The sequence below is a fragment of the Macrobrachium rosenbergii genome, chromosome 37 (assembly GCF_040412425.1).
Source record: "Macrobrachium rosenbergii isolate ZJJX-2024 chromosome 37, ASM4041242v1, whole genome shotgun sequence".
In the NCBI taxonomy this organism is placed as follows: Eukaryota; Metazoa; Arthropoda; class Malacostraca; order Decapoda; family Palaemonidae; genus Macrobrachium; species Macrobrachium rosenbergii.
This window is the reverse complement of record NC_089777.1, coordinates 45,409,387-45,426,987: the sequence shown is the minus strand read 5'-3', so window position 1 is coordinate 45,426,987 and position 17,601 is coordinate 45,409,387. Positions and strand designations below refer to the sequence as shown.

Sequence of the window (17,601 nt, the reverse complement as noted above, 5' to 3'; positions counted from 1 at the left end):
TTGTTGGTTTTAAATTATAAGAGTGATTTCTAATAGTATTCAACAATTCATCAAACAAGTCCTGCATATTACAACAGTGTTCTAAAAATCGTTAAAAAATTTATACACAAATACACAACAGTATTAAAAAAATATTTCATCAAAAGAATGTTATGTTATTAAAGATTCCCAACTATCAAACATCAAAAAATATGACAATATAAAAAAAATTTGAGAGAGAATTATAAAAGTTTTATACCTTCTAAGAGAGAGAAAAAAAATTTTTTCATACGCTCATAGAGAGGGAGAGAATAATTAAAATAACTTTCCAATCAGGACTTACTTGTTTCTGTTGTGGTTCTGTTTTAACTGTTGTATAGTTATCACTGTTTCTCTTGAACTTTTTCACCTTTCCTTTTGCGACCAACACTGTAGTTCGCTGTAGACACGCAGGATACAACTTTTGGTTTTAAATTTGTCTTGTCTCGTCAACCATAAGGGATTCGTCTTCTTAGATTTCACCAGTAATGTTAATTTTTAACGGGAATGTTTTGTCGTACATGTGAAATGCAATCATCTGTTTTAACAGATTGTGTATACAAATCTGTTTTGGGTGTATGTCGATAGCCCTAATGGGAATGTTTTGTCGTACATGTGCAATGCACTCATCTGTTGTAACAGATTGTGTATAGAAATCTTTTTTGGGTGTGTGTTGATAGCCACCAATGCACAGGCGCCGTTATTTTGCCGTTTTTCGTAGACTGGTATGCTTGCTTTGTACTAATTGCTCAATAATGTTTCTCAGTTGTGGGTTTTCTAAGCGGTAATGTTTATAATTCTTACTTTGTTCTTTGTCAGCCATTGACGTTTGTAGCGGGAATGTTCCGTCAATGTTATGACTCACTTCGTCGTCTGTTATTAAATTCTTGAATGTGTACTTGTTCGTTCTTCACACTGTACTTCCTCGGATTCCATTTAGCTGTCACCATATGTAATGAAGTCACCAAATATTATGATATTCTTTTCTTTATTTCTTTTGTAGATGCTTTATCATTTGTAGCTTTGTTTGTAGTTAGTTGTTAGAGTCCCAGGAGGCTTAGGAAGGCACAGTGCAGTTTTCGTACTTCATTAACACACTAAAAAAAATATACATTATATATTATATATACAATTTAAGTGAATCGAAGTATGAGCCTTTCTTTTCTTCTTAACCCACAACTGGTGAGGCTCTCGACCTCACTCCATTAAGGCTCTTGGATCTTCTCTCTCTGCTGCTCTATCTTCCTTTCCATCTGCCTCTCTCTCCCTTCAAGCTTGCTTTCTTGAAGGTCTTATAAGGAAAATGTCCCTCCAACACTAAGCGGGCAATTGCATCTGTTTTGCCTTTTAGACGTCCTTAGTGGTTGAGATTATCTAACGACGTCCCTTTGGGTGTGATTAATTGACTTAATTCCCTCCTCCATGGGTGGAACTAATGACGTCACCGGAAGTCTTCAGGTTCCGGCAAAAGTTGAAAGGTCAACTCACAGGTGAGACGGATAGGCAGTCTTGTTATGATTGTGCTTAGATTACTCTCGCGCCAGTGTTGTAGCTACATAATCACGACACTTCCTGATCATTATTCTCTCTCTCTCTCTCTCTCTCTCTCTCAATCATTTGTCTAATAATGGTTCTCTCTCATTGCTTTTTCTGTCTTTTATATTTACGCTATTCCTAACTAATATTCTCCTAGCTATCATTACAAATGCATATATACAGTAAACCCCCCGTATTTGTGGTTTTATGCGTACCCACCCCCCCACGAATAGCTAAAACCTGCGAATGTTTAGAACCCTTCTTAAAACACTTAGAACTACCTATTTTAATAGTTCAGACACAAAAAAATACTCAAAAAATGCTCATATAAGTATTATCCTACTTACAATTGGGTTGGGTTCCAAAAAATCCATCGTTTGTTGGAAAAAACGTATCTCGAATATAGCCTAGCCTACACTAGGGTATTCAATACCATGTATACAAATATGGTAGCCTAGCGTACACTATAAAGTATACTCTATAGTATTATTAATATCAGCTAATTCTGAAGGTTCATGCAGAGTGACTTATGATAATTCAGTACAAAGAGAAACTGAATAACAAACAAGAATTAACTTAGCCTACACTATGGTATATCGTATACATATACGGTAGCCTAGCCTACATTATACTGTACTCTATATTCACATAACATCGTATTATACAAACATCAACATAACAAATATGCATCTTTTCCATGGATCTTTTAAAATGTTATGCTTTAATCCACTGTATCCAATTATATTGTATATAACATATTGCTTTTGTATTATCAATTGCGGTCATAGCGATCAATGTTTTGGTTTGGAAATCGATTATGCGATATGTTTATTTCCGTGTGTTTAACTCTGTTCAGAGCATTTTTCTTGCTTCTAGTTAGCGTAAATGAATCTCTAGATACTTTATTTATATGGGGCAAGGTTATTCTTCATTATACGAAGTGTTTTTAAGTAGAAATATAACTTAAATACGTCTCGTTGTGAAATTAATTTAGTTATTTTTTTCGTTAATAGATGACGTTGGCCGTTTGGGGGCATGTTTGTTTAAAAAAAAAAATCAAGATTCTGTTCACTATTTTCATTTGATTTCATCATAATATGAGCTTTGCGTATTTACGTATATTGGTGTAAAAAATAGCAGTAATATGTTTTCTTTTATGCCCAGTAGTTTTGATTGAAATACTTCCTCTCCAATTTTAATTACAGTTGAGTTTCATCCATGTTGCCAGTGCAGGATAATTTATAGTCGTTAGCAGCTTGAACATTGTTTTCCCAGCTTCAGCTACAACTTGCAGCTTACATTTAGCAGTATATTTCCTTGCCGATCTTCTGTTCATAGCGAATGAGGGTATAATGTAAAATATATCAGTCCTATTCTACTTAACTTCATTTGTGCTATAACTACAGTAATTGTTTATTACCGTACAATGGTTGAAATACAAGCAAACAGCTGTTGTTTTCCGATTTGGTTATAAGCAAAACAACAATTTCTCGTTCGTTTGTTTATGGCTGTACGCATTTATGCAAGAGTATAAAGTTACTGACAATACTTTTATCATTCTCTTTTACTTTTTTAATTAGAAGCTGGGATAAAGAGATGTACCTGTGGGAAATTTAAAAATATTTTCTAAATATTGTTCTATCGGTATTAATTGCTTACCCCATCAAATTACTGTAACTTGAGCACTACCTGGGTACCTGAGTATTTTAAAAGTTTTATTGCAAAAAAGTGCATTTAGTCATGAAAATAACATGAAAATACAGCGATCAGTTAATGTTTCTCAGTGAAAAATACTGCAAATGGGCGAATTTTCAGCGAATAATGCATATATGTTCCATAGAGAAATCCGCAAATAGTTGAGTCCGTGAATCGTGAGACCGCAAGTATGGGGGCCTTACTGTATATAATAATAATAATAATAATAATAATAATAATAATAATAATAATAATAATAATAAGCAAGTATATATCTTAAAAAAGTATTTTTATAATTGGATTTTATGAAGTGACATTCCTTCTAATTGAGAAAAAGTATTGTATCATTGCAGCTATTGGCCATAATAAACTATGTTAATTGTTTGTGTGCTTCTCCATCTGCCCTTGGTCTTTACACACACACACACACACATATATATATGAAATTTTTTTTATCACCGTGATTTATATACAATCATGAAGCTACAAATGATGCTTAATATCAAATTCATGCTACCTTGGGAGTATCCCGATAGGGAATTATCACCAGAGGGGAATTTATAAGTGATAAATGGATTGGTACTGCTGGGTGTAGCTCAGTGGTAGAGCGTCGACTGGAGTGGTTGGATAAGTTCTGTCGTGGGATCGCGACCCGGCAGTACCAATCCATTTGTCACTTATAAATTGCCCTTTGGTGATAATTCTCTATTGGGATGCTCCCTAGGTCACGTGAATTTGATATTAAGTGACATTTGTAGCAGATCATCGCCTGCCCTGTGAGCCTACAGAGGGGCCCAGGAGGACTAACTTTACCTTCAGCATATATATATATATATATATATATATATATATATATATATATATATATATATATATGCATACATACATACATACATTCACACACATACGTACATACATACATACAGTCAACCCCTGCTATTTGCAGTCTTGCAATTCACGGCTCACTGATTTGCAGATTTTTCTGTGGAATATATCCCCAACTTATCAGCAATTCGCGGACTTTTTCGTCAAGAAATATTCAATAGTAATGTATTTTGATGTTATTTTCATGAATAAATACATTTATTATGATAAAAACATTATTTACCAATTTTTAGATATTAATATTAAGGTAAACACAGCCTAATATCAAAATGTATTTTATTTTATGTATTTAAAAAAAAATAGTGTGCAATACTGAAGTTGTGAATTCTAGTGTTTTCCCTGTTCTGTAAAAAGAAAATGGGACAGCCTCAATGCTGTGAGACAAAATGTCTCTGATTAAATGTAGGGGGGACTTTAGTTTAGCTTTCACACTTAGCTATAAGCCATATGTTTTTAAGGGTAATGTTGCAAGATAAATTTAAAATTACATTAACCCTTAAACGCCGAGCCTCTATTTACAAAAGTGTCTGCCGTATGCCGGTGGGGTTTGGAAGTTAGCGCCGAAGCGGAAAGAGAGTTTTTTTTTTTTTAAATCACAGCACGCTTAGTTTTTAAGCTTAAGAGTTCATTTTTGGCTCCTATTTTTCTCATTGCCTGAAGTTTAGTATGCAACCATCAGAAATGGAAAAAAATATCATTATCATATATAAATATTGGAATATATGACAGCGCAAAAAAAATTTCATATAATTATAATTGTATACAAATCGTGCTGTGAGCAAAATGGTTAAAGCTAATGAGCTATTTTTTTGTTGTTGTATTGTACACTAAATTGCAATGATTTTGGTATATAACAAATTGTTAAACGATCAAAGCAACACAGAGAAAATATTATCACAAAATGATGCATGAATTCGTAACGCGCGGACGTAAACAAAAGTTTTTTTTTTTAATTCACCATAAATCGAAATATTGTGCTAGAGACTTTTCGTTTGTTGCAAAATGAAGGTAAATGATTGAATATCACTAGAATGTAAGAGGTTTAGCTTACAATTGCATTTGTCGACCATTTCGGTCGAGTCAAAGTTGACCGAAGGTTGAAATTTCGGCACTTATCGTGATTTATATGTAAATATTTCAAAACTGATAAAAGCTACAACCATGAGTTATTTTTTATTGTATTCTAAATGAAATCGCGCACATTTTCATATATAAAACTTTATGTAACGGCTAATATAAAATGGTGCAAAAATTACGACAAAGTGACTAAAGAAATTCTAAGATATTCAGCAGAGTTAGCGCGCGCGGAAGTAAGGAAAATTTTTTTTCAAAAATTCACCATAAATCGAAATATTGTGCTAGAGACTTCTCGTTTGTTGCAAAATGAAGTTAATTGATTGAATATTACTAGAATGTAAGAGTTTTAGCATACAATTGCATTTTTTTACCATTTCGGTCGAGTCAAAGTTGACCGAAGATTGAAATTTTGGCACTTGTGATTTATATGAAAATATGTCAAAATTGATAAAAGCTACAATCATGAGTTACTTTTTTGTTGTATTCTTCAGGAAATTGTGCACGTGTTCATATATAAAACTTTATGTAACGACTTATATAAAACTGTGCAAAAATTACGACAAAGTTACTAAAGAATTTCTGAGATTGTAAGAGCCTGACGCTGTCTCTTCCAAACACGTGTGTGTTCGTGTGTTCGTCGTCCATACGAGTGGCGAGACGTTTGGCTTCTTCACAAACAGAAACATACATACAGTTTGATACAGAAGATTCGTTGGAACCTTATGAGTACATGATTAGAATATTTGCATGGCAATGCAAGTAGTGGTGATTGTACATACATCAAGACAACAATGGTTAGGGAGAAACAGACGGATATATTGTATGGTTAAAATCGCGTTCCTTTAGAGAAAGAAAACGAGATGCTCTTGTTGTCTTGTCCACTCCGATGGACGACGAACACACACGTGTTTGGAAGAGACGGCGTCAGGCTCTTACAAGATTTTCAGCAGGGTTAGCGTGGACGTAAGGAAAAACCTTTTTTTAAATTCACCAAAAATCGAAAAGTTGTGCTAGAGACTTCTCGTTTGTTGCAAAATGAAGGTAAATGATTGAATATTACTAGAATGTACGAGTTTTAGCATACAATTGCATTTTTCGACCATTTCGGTCGAGTCAGAGTTGACCGAAGGTTGAAAATTTGGCACTTATCGTGATTTATATGAAAATATGTCAAAATTGATAAAAGCTACAACCATGAGTTATTTTTTGTTGTATTCTACATGAAATCGCGCATATTTTCATATATAAAACTTTATGTAAAGGCTAATAGAAAATGGTGCACAAATTACGACAAAGTGACTAAAGAATTTCTAAGATTTTCAGCAGAGTTAGCTGATGCTTTCTTTTGGGATAAGAAAGAAATTTGCGCATGTGCAGCTGGGTCACGCTTGTAAACAAAACAACAGTGTATCCGTGAACTCCCAGCATCCCTCAAGGCGTGTGATTTAAAATTTTTTCGCAAACGAGGCCTATAAGTATTTTTCCGCGATTATTTAAAAAAACTTTTTGTAGTCGACGTATTTTATGTCCACTTGGCACCCGACAGACAACTTTTGTCTATGTAAAATACGTCCAGTCGGCGTTAAAGGGTTAAAATGTTTTAGGATGATAATTTAAGGCATATTTGGTGTAGAATGATAGTTTAAGGTATACATTTGGTGTTCAAACCATTAGAAAGGCAGTTATAAATGTTTTTATAGGTAGTTTTGGTTTCTGACCTGTTTAAATATGCAATTAGAAGCGTTTTTAGGGTGTGGTGTCAAGTATTTGTGGATTTTAGCTATTCACGGGGGTGAGGGGTTATGGTACCTATCCCCTGCATATACCTGTGGTTTACTTATATATATATATATATATATATATATATATATATATATATATATATATATATATATATATATATGTATGTATGTATGGATGTATGTATATATATACATTATATATATAGATAGATGGATAGATAGATATGCCCAAAGTGTGACTGTTAAATGCCACTCTGTTTGATCCTTTTTATCCTTTTTTTCACTTCTAATGACCTTTTTGAACGACTATTTTAGGTCTGACTAGTAATATATAAATACAGTGCTCCCCCACTTTTTCACGGGGATAGGTTCAAGAACTCATTGTGGAAATGCAAAATCCCCTCTAAAAACGCCTATAACTGCCAAATACCCTGTACCCCCTGAACTAAAATGCTTATAACTGTCTATTTTAAAAGTTCACTACCTAATTTAGTAGTTCAAACAAAAATATACCTTAAATTATCATACTAAAAAATTTAATGTAAATTTAAACAAAAATACACCCCAAACCATCATCACAAAACATCCTAAGTCATCTTAGAGTACTATCCTTTTACAACTGTTACTTTTATTTATGTATATACGCACCCTAAAATGCTTATAACAATGATTTACTAATTCTACAATATTAATATTAATGTACACACAGCAAAATATCTATAAAATATTTAATACAAATTAAATCATTGTTTAATACAAATTAAATAAATCTGTCTTACAGAATGTTTGACAACTAATTAAGTTACATCTGTTTACTGTGTAAACAGGGGTAACTTGATTAGCCGTTTTATCCCATAGTATTGAAGTCATCCTATTTTCTTTATATATTGATAAAAAGAATTAAAATTATCACTAATTTTTTTTTTTTTCGTAAAGCAACACTGTTTATTCACTAATTACTGTATTTTTTCATATTGTGTTCATGACTAAATACAGATTTTATGATAAAAATAATTTACAGTGTACCTATAATGTAGTAATGTATCTATGAAGCTCATTCCAGGCTGGGCCCCAGACTGAGCATAACAAGTGTATGTGCTCTCTCTCTCTCTCTCTCTCTCTCTCTCTCTCTCTCTCTCTCTCTCTCTCTCTCTCTCTCTCTCTCTCTCTCTTTCTTTAAGGGCAATGTAAGATGCATTTGAAATTATATTACTGTAAAGTGTTTTTGGATGATAGAGCGTATTGTACAGTATTTAAAATATTTGCTAATTATTTTCATTTTATTTTCCAGTAGAAGCAGACTGGAAAATAAAATGAAAATAATTAGTGAATATTTTAAATACTGTACAATATGCTCCATCATCCAAAAATGCTTTACAGTAATATAATTTTAAATACATCTGACATTGCCCTTAGAGAGAGAGAGAGAGAGAGAGAGAGAGAGAGAGAGAGAGAGAGAGAGAGAGAGAGAGAACGTACACTTATGCTCAGTCTGGGGCCCAACCTGGAATGAGCTTAATAGATATATTACTACATTATAAGTATAATGTAAATTGTTTTCATCATAAAAATCTGCATTTAGTCACAAACACAATGTGAAAAAAATACAGTAATTAGTGAATAAAGTGTTGCTGTATGGAAAAAAGCGAGTTAGTGATAATTTTAGATATATGGTCCATAGAAAAAATCTGCGAATTGGTGAAAGTTCCTGCAGAAAAGTGAAAGATAGTTCCACAAAAATTCTGTGACAGAATGAAGCGCGAAAAAGCTGGGTAGCACTGCAGTTATTGTAGGGAAGTATTAATAGTAAAATACTAAGCACGTTTGGATGATTTACTAGGGGTATTTAGCCCTTTGTTGGCCGAGTTGGTTGAGCTTCAGACCGTCATTCGATGGGCCGGAGTTCGATTCCCGCTGCCGGCTGATGAAGAGTTAGAGGAATTTATTTCTGGTGATAGAAATTCATTTCTCGCTATAATGTGGTTCGGATTCCACAATAAGCTGTAGGTCCCGTTGCTAAGTAACCAATTGGTTCTTAGCCACGTAAAATAAGTCTAATCCTTCGGGCCAGCCCTAGGAGAGCTGTTAATCAGCTCAGTGGTCTGGTAAAACTAAGCTATACTTACTTACTAGGGGTATTTGTTTCAACTTTGATAAACACATATCCATCCATTTGATGATTTGTATAAAAGTCTTAATAACTTCAATTCTTCGCATTCAGTTAGAAAATATTTCATTTTCTCATTTTATTTCCAGGTATACTGCTACATTGTGAGTTATGTGAACATGTTAGCACCAGCACAACAGGGTTACGCCAGCATATGCTGGTACATTCCCAGGAGAAACCATTCCAGTGTCGTTATTGTCCGTTTACATGTAAAACAACAGGTAAGATTGTTACCATCTAATGTCTGGTACAATGGATACAGTGCTAAATATAGTTTGTGGTGGAAAGAAGGCACTATTACACAAAATGAAGTGTACCAAGTCTCATAAAATCACAGACAATGTAATACAAATGGGATGATTATATTAAAGGATGATGAATGTTGAAATAATTTTACCATAGAGGCAATGGTTATGTTATTATTACATGTACATGTACTACAGTTAAGGGAACCTGACGAAGAAAAGCATGGATTGATCTGTATTTTTTCAAAAGTTACAACAGAGTAAACATACTCTATATTAAAAACATGAAGTACAATAACATTGTGAGTATTAAGATCATAAAAATAAATAACTGTGAGATATTGTAATGTTTAATAGTGGTAGAATGTTCCAGGTGCAGCACTATGACAACAGAAGTAAACGAAAAGAGAACAAATAGTAACCATGCAGGAGGAGGTGCACTAAGTGGGCGTATTACCAATATCCTAGTCTATTGTTATAGTCTGTTGTTTTCTACATGATGGCTTCCAATTGTTTGTTAATGTTGGTTTTTGTAGCAATATGTGGATGGATTCTCCTGTAATGCATCCAGGAATTGTGTACAGGGTGTAATACTGTAGTGTTTTCTGCTAGTTCCAAGAGAGATGGCTCCCAGTCATGCTAGTCCACATAGTTTTGGAAGGTTGCTCCGTTGTTCTGATGAGCCAGCAAACATTGCCTGAATGTTGTGCAAGTATGATCAGTGTCTGGCATGGTTGGGGCTGGCATATACCCTTCAGACATGTGAATTATAGACAGTACTGACCCTGTCTTCCTTTTTCTCAAGACCAGCAGTGGTGTTTTTCATGATCGTAGTTGTTGTAAGGTTTGCTTTGCAGTAGATCATCATTGATATTTTCTCATATGGGGATTTTGGAATTCATATCAAGTGTTGTAATAAAAGTCCATGGTTGTTAAAAGTTTCTTCCTGAAACGTTTCTCATATTGTAAGAGTGTAATAATGCTCATTGCTGTTTGGAAAATTTTTAGTAACGTAGTATTGGTGTGTGAGAATTTGTTCTAAAATTTGCAAATATGTTCATATCCTTATTACTATATTTTTATAACTGATCTTTTCGTAACAGAGTTCTGTATCTTTGTTTAAATACTGAGTATTTTGCATCTGTTAGTTACATAGTCTTTGTATTGTTTACCCACCGAGAACAATCACGTGTTTGAAAATGTATTTGTGTTCAGTGTCACAGTGTAACATGTAATTTTTCGTCTCTGTAACATTGTTCATGCTTTATTCTAGAGCAAAAATAGTGAACTGTATCACTGTTATAAGGTAACGAGCATAATTCAGAAGTAGCAGAGAGAGATAAGATAAAAAACTTCCAAATTATTTTCAGACAATGTCCCACAATGAAGTTATGCTTAAGAGTCTCATATCTTTATGCAAGTTACATTCAGTGATATTTCCGTTTATTGTGTAGGTTAAGGGTTTGGTTGAAATGAAAGGCTATGTGCTTGAACTAACCTTTAATTCTGGACATGCATGATAATTACAATCAGGAATTACCATTTTGGTTAAGAAGTGATTTTCGTCTTGTAAAAAAGTTGCAGTTCATTTTCCATTCATGTCAGCTTAACGAGAAGTGTAATGTAAAGTAGACAGAGTTAAAGTCTTTGTAAGTTCCTTCCTGTGAAAGAAGTGAAGTTAGTTGTTAAGCATTAAGTATTTTCTTGGTAAAACAGTCTTTTTGTATAAGATTTTCTGTTTTGCATGTGAAGTCCAGAATCTAGGATACTAACCTTCGTGAAAGTATTTTTTAATTACTTCAGGGAGTCATATGATGGAATCCCATCTTCCATGACACTTGATCTGAAGTTTAGTCTTGTGAGTATATAATGGAATCCCATCTTCCATGACAGCTGATCTGAAGTTTACTCCTGTGAGTGTACAGTGGAATCCCATCTTCCATAGCACTTGATCTGAAGTTTATTCCTGTGAGTCATATAATGGAATCCCATCTTCCATGACACTTGATTGTCCTGTGTGTCACATAATTGAATCCCATCTTCAATGACACTTGGTCTGAAGTTTATTCCTGTGAGTCATATAATGGAATCCCATCTTCCATGACACTTGATTGTCCTGTGTGTCACATAATTGAATCCCATCTTCAATGACACTTGATCTGAAGTTTATTCCTGTGAGTCATATAATGGAATCCCATCTTCCATGACACTTGATCTGAAGTTTAGTCCTGTGAGTATACAGTGGAATCCCATCTTCCATGACAGTTGATCTGAAGTTTATTCCTGTGAGTCATATAGTAATGGAATCCCATCTTCCATGACACTTGATTGTCCTGTGTGTCACATAATTGAATCCCATCTTCAATGACACTTGATCTGAAGTTTATTCCTGTGAGTCATATAGTAATGGAATCCCATCTTCCATGACACTTGATTGTCCTGTGTGTCGCATAATTGAATCCCATCTTCAATGACACTTGGTCTGAAGTTTATTCCTGCGAGTCATATAATGGAATCCCATCTTCCACGACATTTGATTTGTCCTGTGAGTCATATGCAGTCATATCCCGAACTTACGCAAGGTTAGGTTCCAGAACCCCTCACATAAAGCGAATTTTTGTGTAAGTTTGGCAAGGTCTCAAAAAATGCTAATAAGTGCTTATTTCTGGAGTTTAAACACTAAATATGACCCTAATCATGCTCCCAAATTATTAAGCTAACTTTTAAATGAAATTAAAGTTACTGTAATTTCATTTACAAATTTCATTTACAAGTTAGCTTAATACATTACCCTTAAAAAAAGAAAAAAATGGTTGATGTAAAAATATAGAGTTGGAAGAGAATTTCTCTCTCTCCCTTTCTGACTGATCTGTTTTTAGAAGTCTTCTCAACCAAGCTTTTAAAAACTTTATTTTACATTTCTTTCTCTTTTGTTTTGAAATGCTTTTTCATAAACAAACAGTGTTTTTTTATTTGTACTAAAACAACTCTTAGTTATTATGTCTCTATGTTTTAGAACATATTTGCCACACTAGCACATTTACAATTGATAGACATTCCAGGTAAAATTAGATCAATTTAAACTATCTACTGTACAGGTAAAGACGTACAGAGAAATAAGTTGTTAAAATGTGTGAGCACTAACTACAAACGAAAGAGAGAGAGAGAGAGAGAGAGAGAGAGAGAGAGAGAGAGAGAGAGAGAGAGATAAGGGTTGTCCTTACTTAAGAGAGTGAAATTATTTATCAGTTATTATGGAGAGAGAGAGAGAGAGAGAATTGTCCTTACTTGAAATATCAAGTTAAATTATTTATGAATTATTATGGAGACAGATAGAATAACATGAGAGAGAAAGAAGTTATTCTTATGTTAGATATCAAAAGATGGAAATTCATGATTTATGAAGAGAAAAGAAAGAGAGAAAGGGAGAGAGATAGTACGTAGAAATCCTTTGGCACACTGTGGGAAACGATTGACATATTTGACAGCTTTGCCCTCACCCATCTCTTTCAAAGTGTCACAAAAGACCTGGAAATTATTTTTGTTTGTTTAGAAATATCAAATAATTTACTGTAGAAATGTAGAAATTTTTGTAATTACAGCCATATTATTATTATCTTTTATTTTTATTTTTTGGGGGGTCTATCACCATCATCCTATTCGACTGGGTGGTTTTTATAGTGTGGGGTTGCGGGTTGCATCCTGCCTCACTATGTGCGCTGTTTATAGTAGCACACTATTCTGCATGAGTTCTGGAGCTACTTCGGCATCTAGTTTTTCCAGATTCCTTTTCAGGGAACTTGGGATTGTGCCTAGTGTCTATGATTATGGGTACAATATCCACTGGCATATCTCATATCCTTCTTATTTCAATTTTCAGGTCTTGATACTTATTGATTTTTTCTCCTTCTTTCTCATCTACTCTGGTTTCCCATAGTATTGCCACATCAATGAGTGATACTTTCTTCTTGATTTTGCCAATCAATGTCACATCTGGTTTATCGGCACGTATCACCCTATCTGTTCTGCTACCATAGTCCCAGAGGGTCTCTGCCTGATCGTTTTCTATCACTCCCTCAGGTTGGTGTTCATACCACTTATTACTGCAAGCCAGCTGGTGTTGCTTGTGCAGGCTCCAGAGGGCAGCTTTTGCTACTGAATCATGCCTCTTTTTGTACTGGTTCTGTGCAAGCGCCAGACATTTGCTTGCTATGTGGTTTATGGTCTCATCTTTCATATTGCACTTCCTGCATATGGGTGAGATGTTATTTCCATCTATTGTTCTTTGAACATATCTAGTTCTTAGCGCCTGATCTTGTGCTGCTGTTAGCATTCCTTCTGTTTCCTTCTTGAGTTCTCCCCTCTGTAGCCATTGCCATGTTCATTGCTGGTCAGTTAGTCTGCCCCATGTACTATCTGTGCATTGGTTTGTTGTGCCATTCCTCTATTCTGTTTTTCATTCTTTTGTCTCTTTATATTTCTGGGTCTTTGTCTACTTTTATCGTCCTACTTCCCATGCACTCCTTAGCCACTCGTTTTCACTGGTTTTCAAATATTGCCCCAGTTCTCTGCTCTCGATGTTGACACAGTCCTTCATGCTTAGTAGCCCTCTCCCAGCTTCCTTTCATGTTATGTATAGTCTGTCTGTATTTGCTCTAAGGTGTAGTGCTTTGTGTATTGTCATGTGTTCCTAGTTTTTTGGTCTATGCTGTGGAGTTCAGCCTTCGTCCACTCCACTACTCCTGTGCTGTATCTGATTACTGGTACTGCCCGTGTGTTTATGGCTTTTGTGATGTTTCCGGCATTGAGTTTTGACGTTGAGTTTTGAGTATCGCCTTAAGTCTCTGCATATATTCTTTCCTGATCATGTCTTTCATCTCTTGGTGTTTTATATCCTCTCCTATTATTCCCAGGTATTTGTATCCTTGGTAGCTTTATCCCTCCAGTCCTTGTTACTTTGCCTTTCTGTATGCTGACCAAGGCGCATTTTTCTATTCCAGATTCCATCCTGATGTTCCCAGATACAATCCTTACAGTCTGGATTAGGGTATCTATTTCCTTGATGGTCTTACCATACAGCTTGGTGTCGTCCATAAACATCAGATGGTTAATTCTGTTTCCTCCTTTCTTGAGTTGGTACCCAGCATCCATCTTCTGCAGTGCTTTTGTCGTGGGAATCATGGCTACTACGAAGAGTAGTGGGGACAGTGAGTCGCCTTGAAAGATCCTTCTCCAGACGTTAACCTCTGCTAGTCTTTTCCCAGAGCTTATAAGTACTGTATTCCAGTTGCGCATTGTATTTTTTAGGAAGCTGATGGTGTTGAAGGTTTTTTTTGTAGTCAATCCATGCCATGGTTAGGTTGGTTCTCCTTCTCTTACTATTCTTCATTACCATTTTGTCTATCAGGAGCTGGTCTTCTGTACCCCTACACTTCCTTCTGCATCCTCTCTGTTGGTGGGGGATGGTGTTTGTATCCTTTTAAGTAACTGTATAGCCTTTCACTGATGATACCTGTTAGTAACTTCCACATTATTGGTAGGCAGGTGATAGGCCTGTAGTTACTTTCTATATTTCCCTTATTTTCGTCTTTATGTACTAAGGGTGTTCTCCATGTTGTCATCCATTTGGGTGCATGGTGGTTTGTGGTACAATGCTGGAGTTGTTCTGCTATTCGTGGGTGTAGGGCCTTGAAGTTTTTGAGCCAGTATCCATGGACTTCACTGGGACCTGGGGCTTTCCAATTGGGCATTTTATATAGTTGGTGTCTGACTGTGTCTGTCGAGATCTCAGTGAATCTTTGTTTTATTCTCCCCATTTCCTCTGTCTTGACTTCCTGGAGCCATGTTGCATGTTTGTTGTGTGGTACCGTATTGCTCCATATGTTTTCCCTGAGTCTTTTACTTGGTTCAGCTTCAGGAATTTCTTTGTGGTTATCTTCTCCTCTTAGTTGGCTGCATAGTCTTTTCTGGTTGGTTCCTAAGAGTTTGTTCTGTTGGTATCCTTTAGCCCTGTTCATGTACTGTACTGTTGGATCCTATGTGCTTTGGCTTCAAGCCTCTGTTTTATAACATCTATTGTGTTTAGTCCCTTCTCCTGTATTTTGTATTTCTCATTCAGTTCCTCTTTTGTTTTCTTGCTTCTTAGCCTCTTTTCTGCCATCTCTTTCAGTTTACTCAAGTCAGTTCTTGTGTCACGATTTGTTTTTCCAGGCCCCTTTTCCAAGGTGGTTCCTGTTGGGTTGGTTGCGGTGGTGTTGGTGCTTGTATCCCCATGAGTTCTACTACTAGTCTTGCTCCTGCATATGCCAGGTTATATGTTTCTGTGATACTGGTGGTGTGTATTAGTCTTATTATTTCATTAACTTCAGTTGTTTTCTCCCTTAGTTTCTTTGTGTTGTAGGCTTTCATGGAGGGGATCTTTGTTCTTTCTGTATCTGGCCTCATCCATTGTGTGATCTTTTCCACCCATTCCGACCTCTCTGTTACATCTTCGGTGTTTCCTCGTGTGTCATTGTTGGTAGGTCATCATTCCTTTCGTTTTCTGTGTCATCATCCATTAGTTCGTCTTCTTGTCCTTCGTTGCTGGGTGTTATTTCTCTTTCCAGTTCCTCTCTTTGTGGTGTGGAGAACCAGTTCTTTTTCTTTATGTTCTTTACTTGGTCTGCCAGCCTCTGTTCTGTTTGCTTCTGATGTAGCATCTCCTTATTTCCTTATTTTCTTCTCTTGTCCATTTCTTCTTCTGATTGGGCTGTATACCTGGCTGCCGGTCAAACTTCCTCTGTTGCCAGAGGTTCCATTTACGTCATTGTCGTTTATTCTTTCATTCCTTTCCATCATTGCTGAGTTTTGCTTTTTAACCCATAGCTGGACCCTACTCCATCGAGAATAGGTACTCATATACAGCTGAGTAGACTGAGGAAATTATGGTAAAGATCCTTTCCCAAGGAATCATTACCGAGGAGAGCGGTCACCCATCCAACGACTGACCAGCCCCAATGTTGCTTAACCAGTCCATCGATAAGCTAAACCACTCTGCCACAGCACCCCATTTTATTATTATTATTATTATTATTATTATTATTATTATTATTATTATTTGAAAATTAGTACTTTATTTTATCTACAAAACAAATAAACATTTACATGTAACCATAAAAATTCTCTCATATCTTACCGAGATGAGAGAATTTTTATGGTTACACGTATACGTTTATTTGTTTGGTTGATAAATAAATGATTTACCAAATAATAAGTATGAATTTTCAATTAATAGTAATAATAATAATAATAATAATAATAATAATAATAATAATAATAATAATAGGAAAAAATTCTTTAATACAGGTTTTGTTAAACAAAATGGCAGTTTCAACATCATTTATTTTATATAGTAAACGCTCAATTCGTCTTATCAATTGCTTTTCTTGCGCCGGAATGGTTGCAAGCAATTGACCAATATTCATATCTAGTGGTTTAGTGATGTGTAGGAGGTAGTTCTCGTGGGGTGTCGACTAGTTTCGCCCTTCTCGTTAGGGCATCATTCAGGACAGGATCACAGGATGCAATGGCTTTAATGCGTGGATTTTTCATCTTTTCTCCGTGTCTGTTGGTTTGTGGAGTCAGTCGCTTCATTTTCATTGGCTATCCATCCGTGATGTCATCGGAAAGGCAGCTCCTGATTGGCTGTCTTCTCCTCGATCTAAGCCTACTGCTGATCGGCGATGGTGCAATTACTCGAGGAAGGCGGGTTAACCGATCATTCCCAAGGTGAAGGGCAGCACCTCTACCTTCCTCAGGTGTTGGAAGTGCGTCCTCGGGGCGAGGGTTAAAGTCGTCCTCGACGTCGGAGCGTCTCTGGGTTGTAGGTGGGTGCGAGGGGCGATCTTGCAGGGCGTCCTTAGGGTGAGATCTCAGTAGGCGATCACCCTCGGTGCTCTGGAGATCGTCCTCAAGGGGCGTAGGTTGGGATGCAGGTCTTGCCTGGTTGTCCTCGGCTTTCCTGATGGCTGTAGGGACAAGGAAGGTCTCCTGAGTCACATTAAGGCTCGGTTTTTCCTTCCCTATGTGGAGCGCCTCTAGGATGCGAAGATGACGAAGGTCGGGGGTGCTATCAATAATTTCAAAATGTCCGACAATGTCGCTGCGATGGATCCTCTGGTTGTGGGCAGTCTTACAGTGACTAAAGATGGTTCCCTCCTGGGCATGGCAAGAGATCCATTTGGAGAGGCGCATGGAT

General features: G+C 35.9%; 1 protein-coding gene across 1 annotated transcript in view; it reads left to right on the top strand.

Moving 5' to 3' along the window:
* Nucleotides 1–17,601, top strand: part of LOC136825227 (uncharacterized) — a 595,353-nt gene that overhangs the window by 490,721 nt on the left and 87,031 nt on the right. Inside the window, exon 16 of the mRNA XM_067081250.1 lies at nt 9,210–9,341. Coding sequence (XP_066937351.1) covers nt 9,210–9,341 — 132 coding nt within the window. The remainder of the gene's footprint in view (nt 1–9,209; nt 9,342–17,601) is intronic.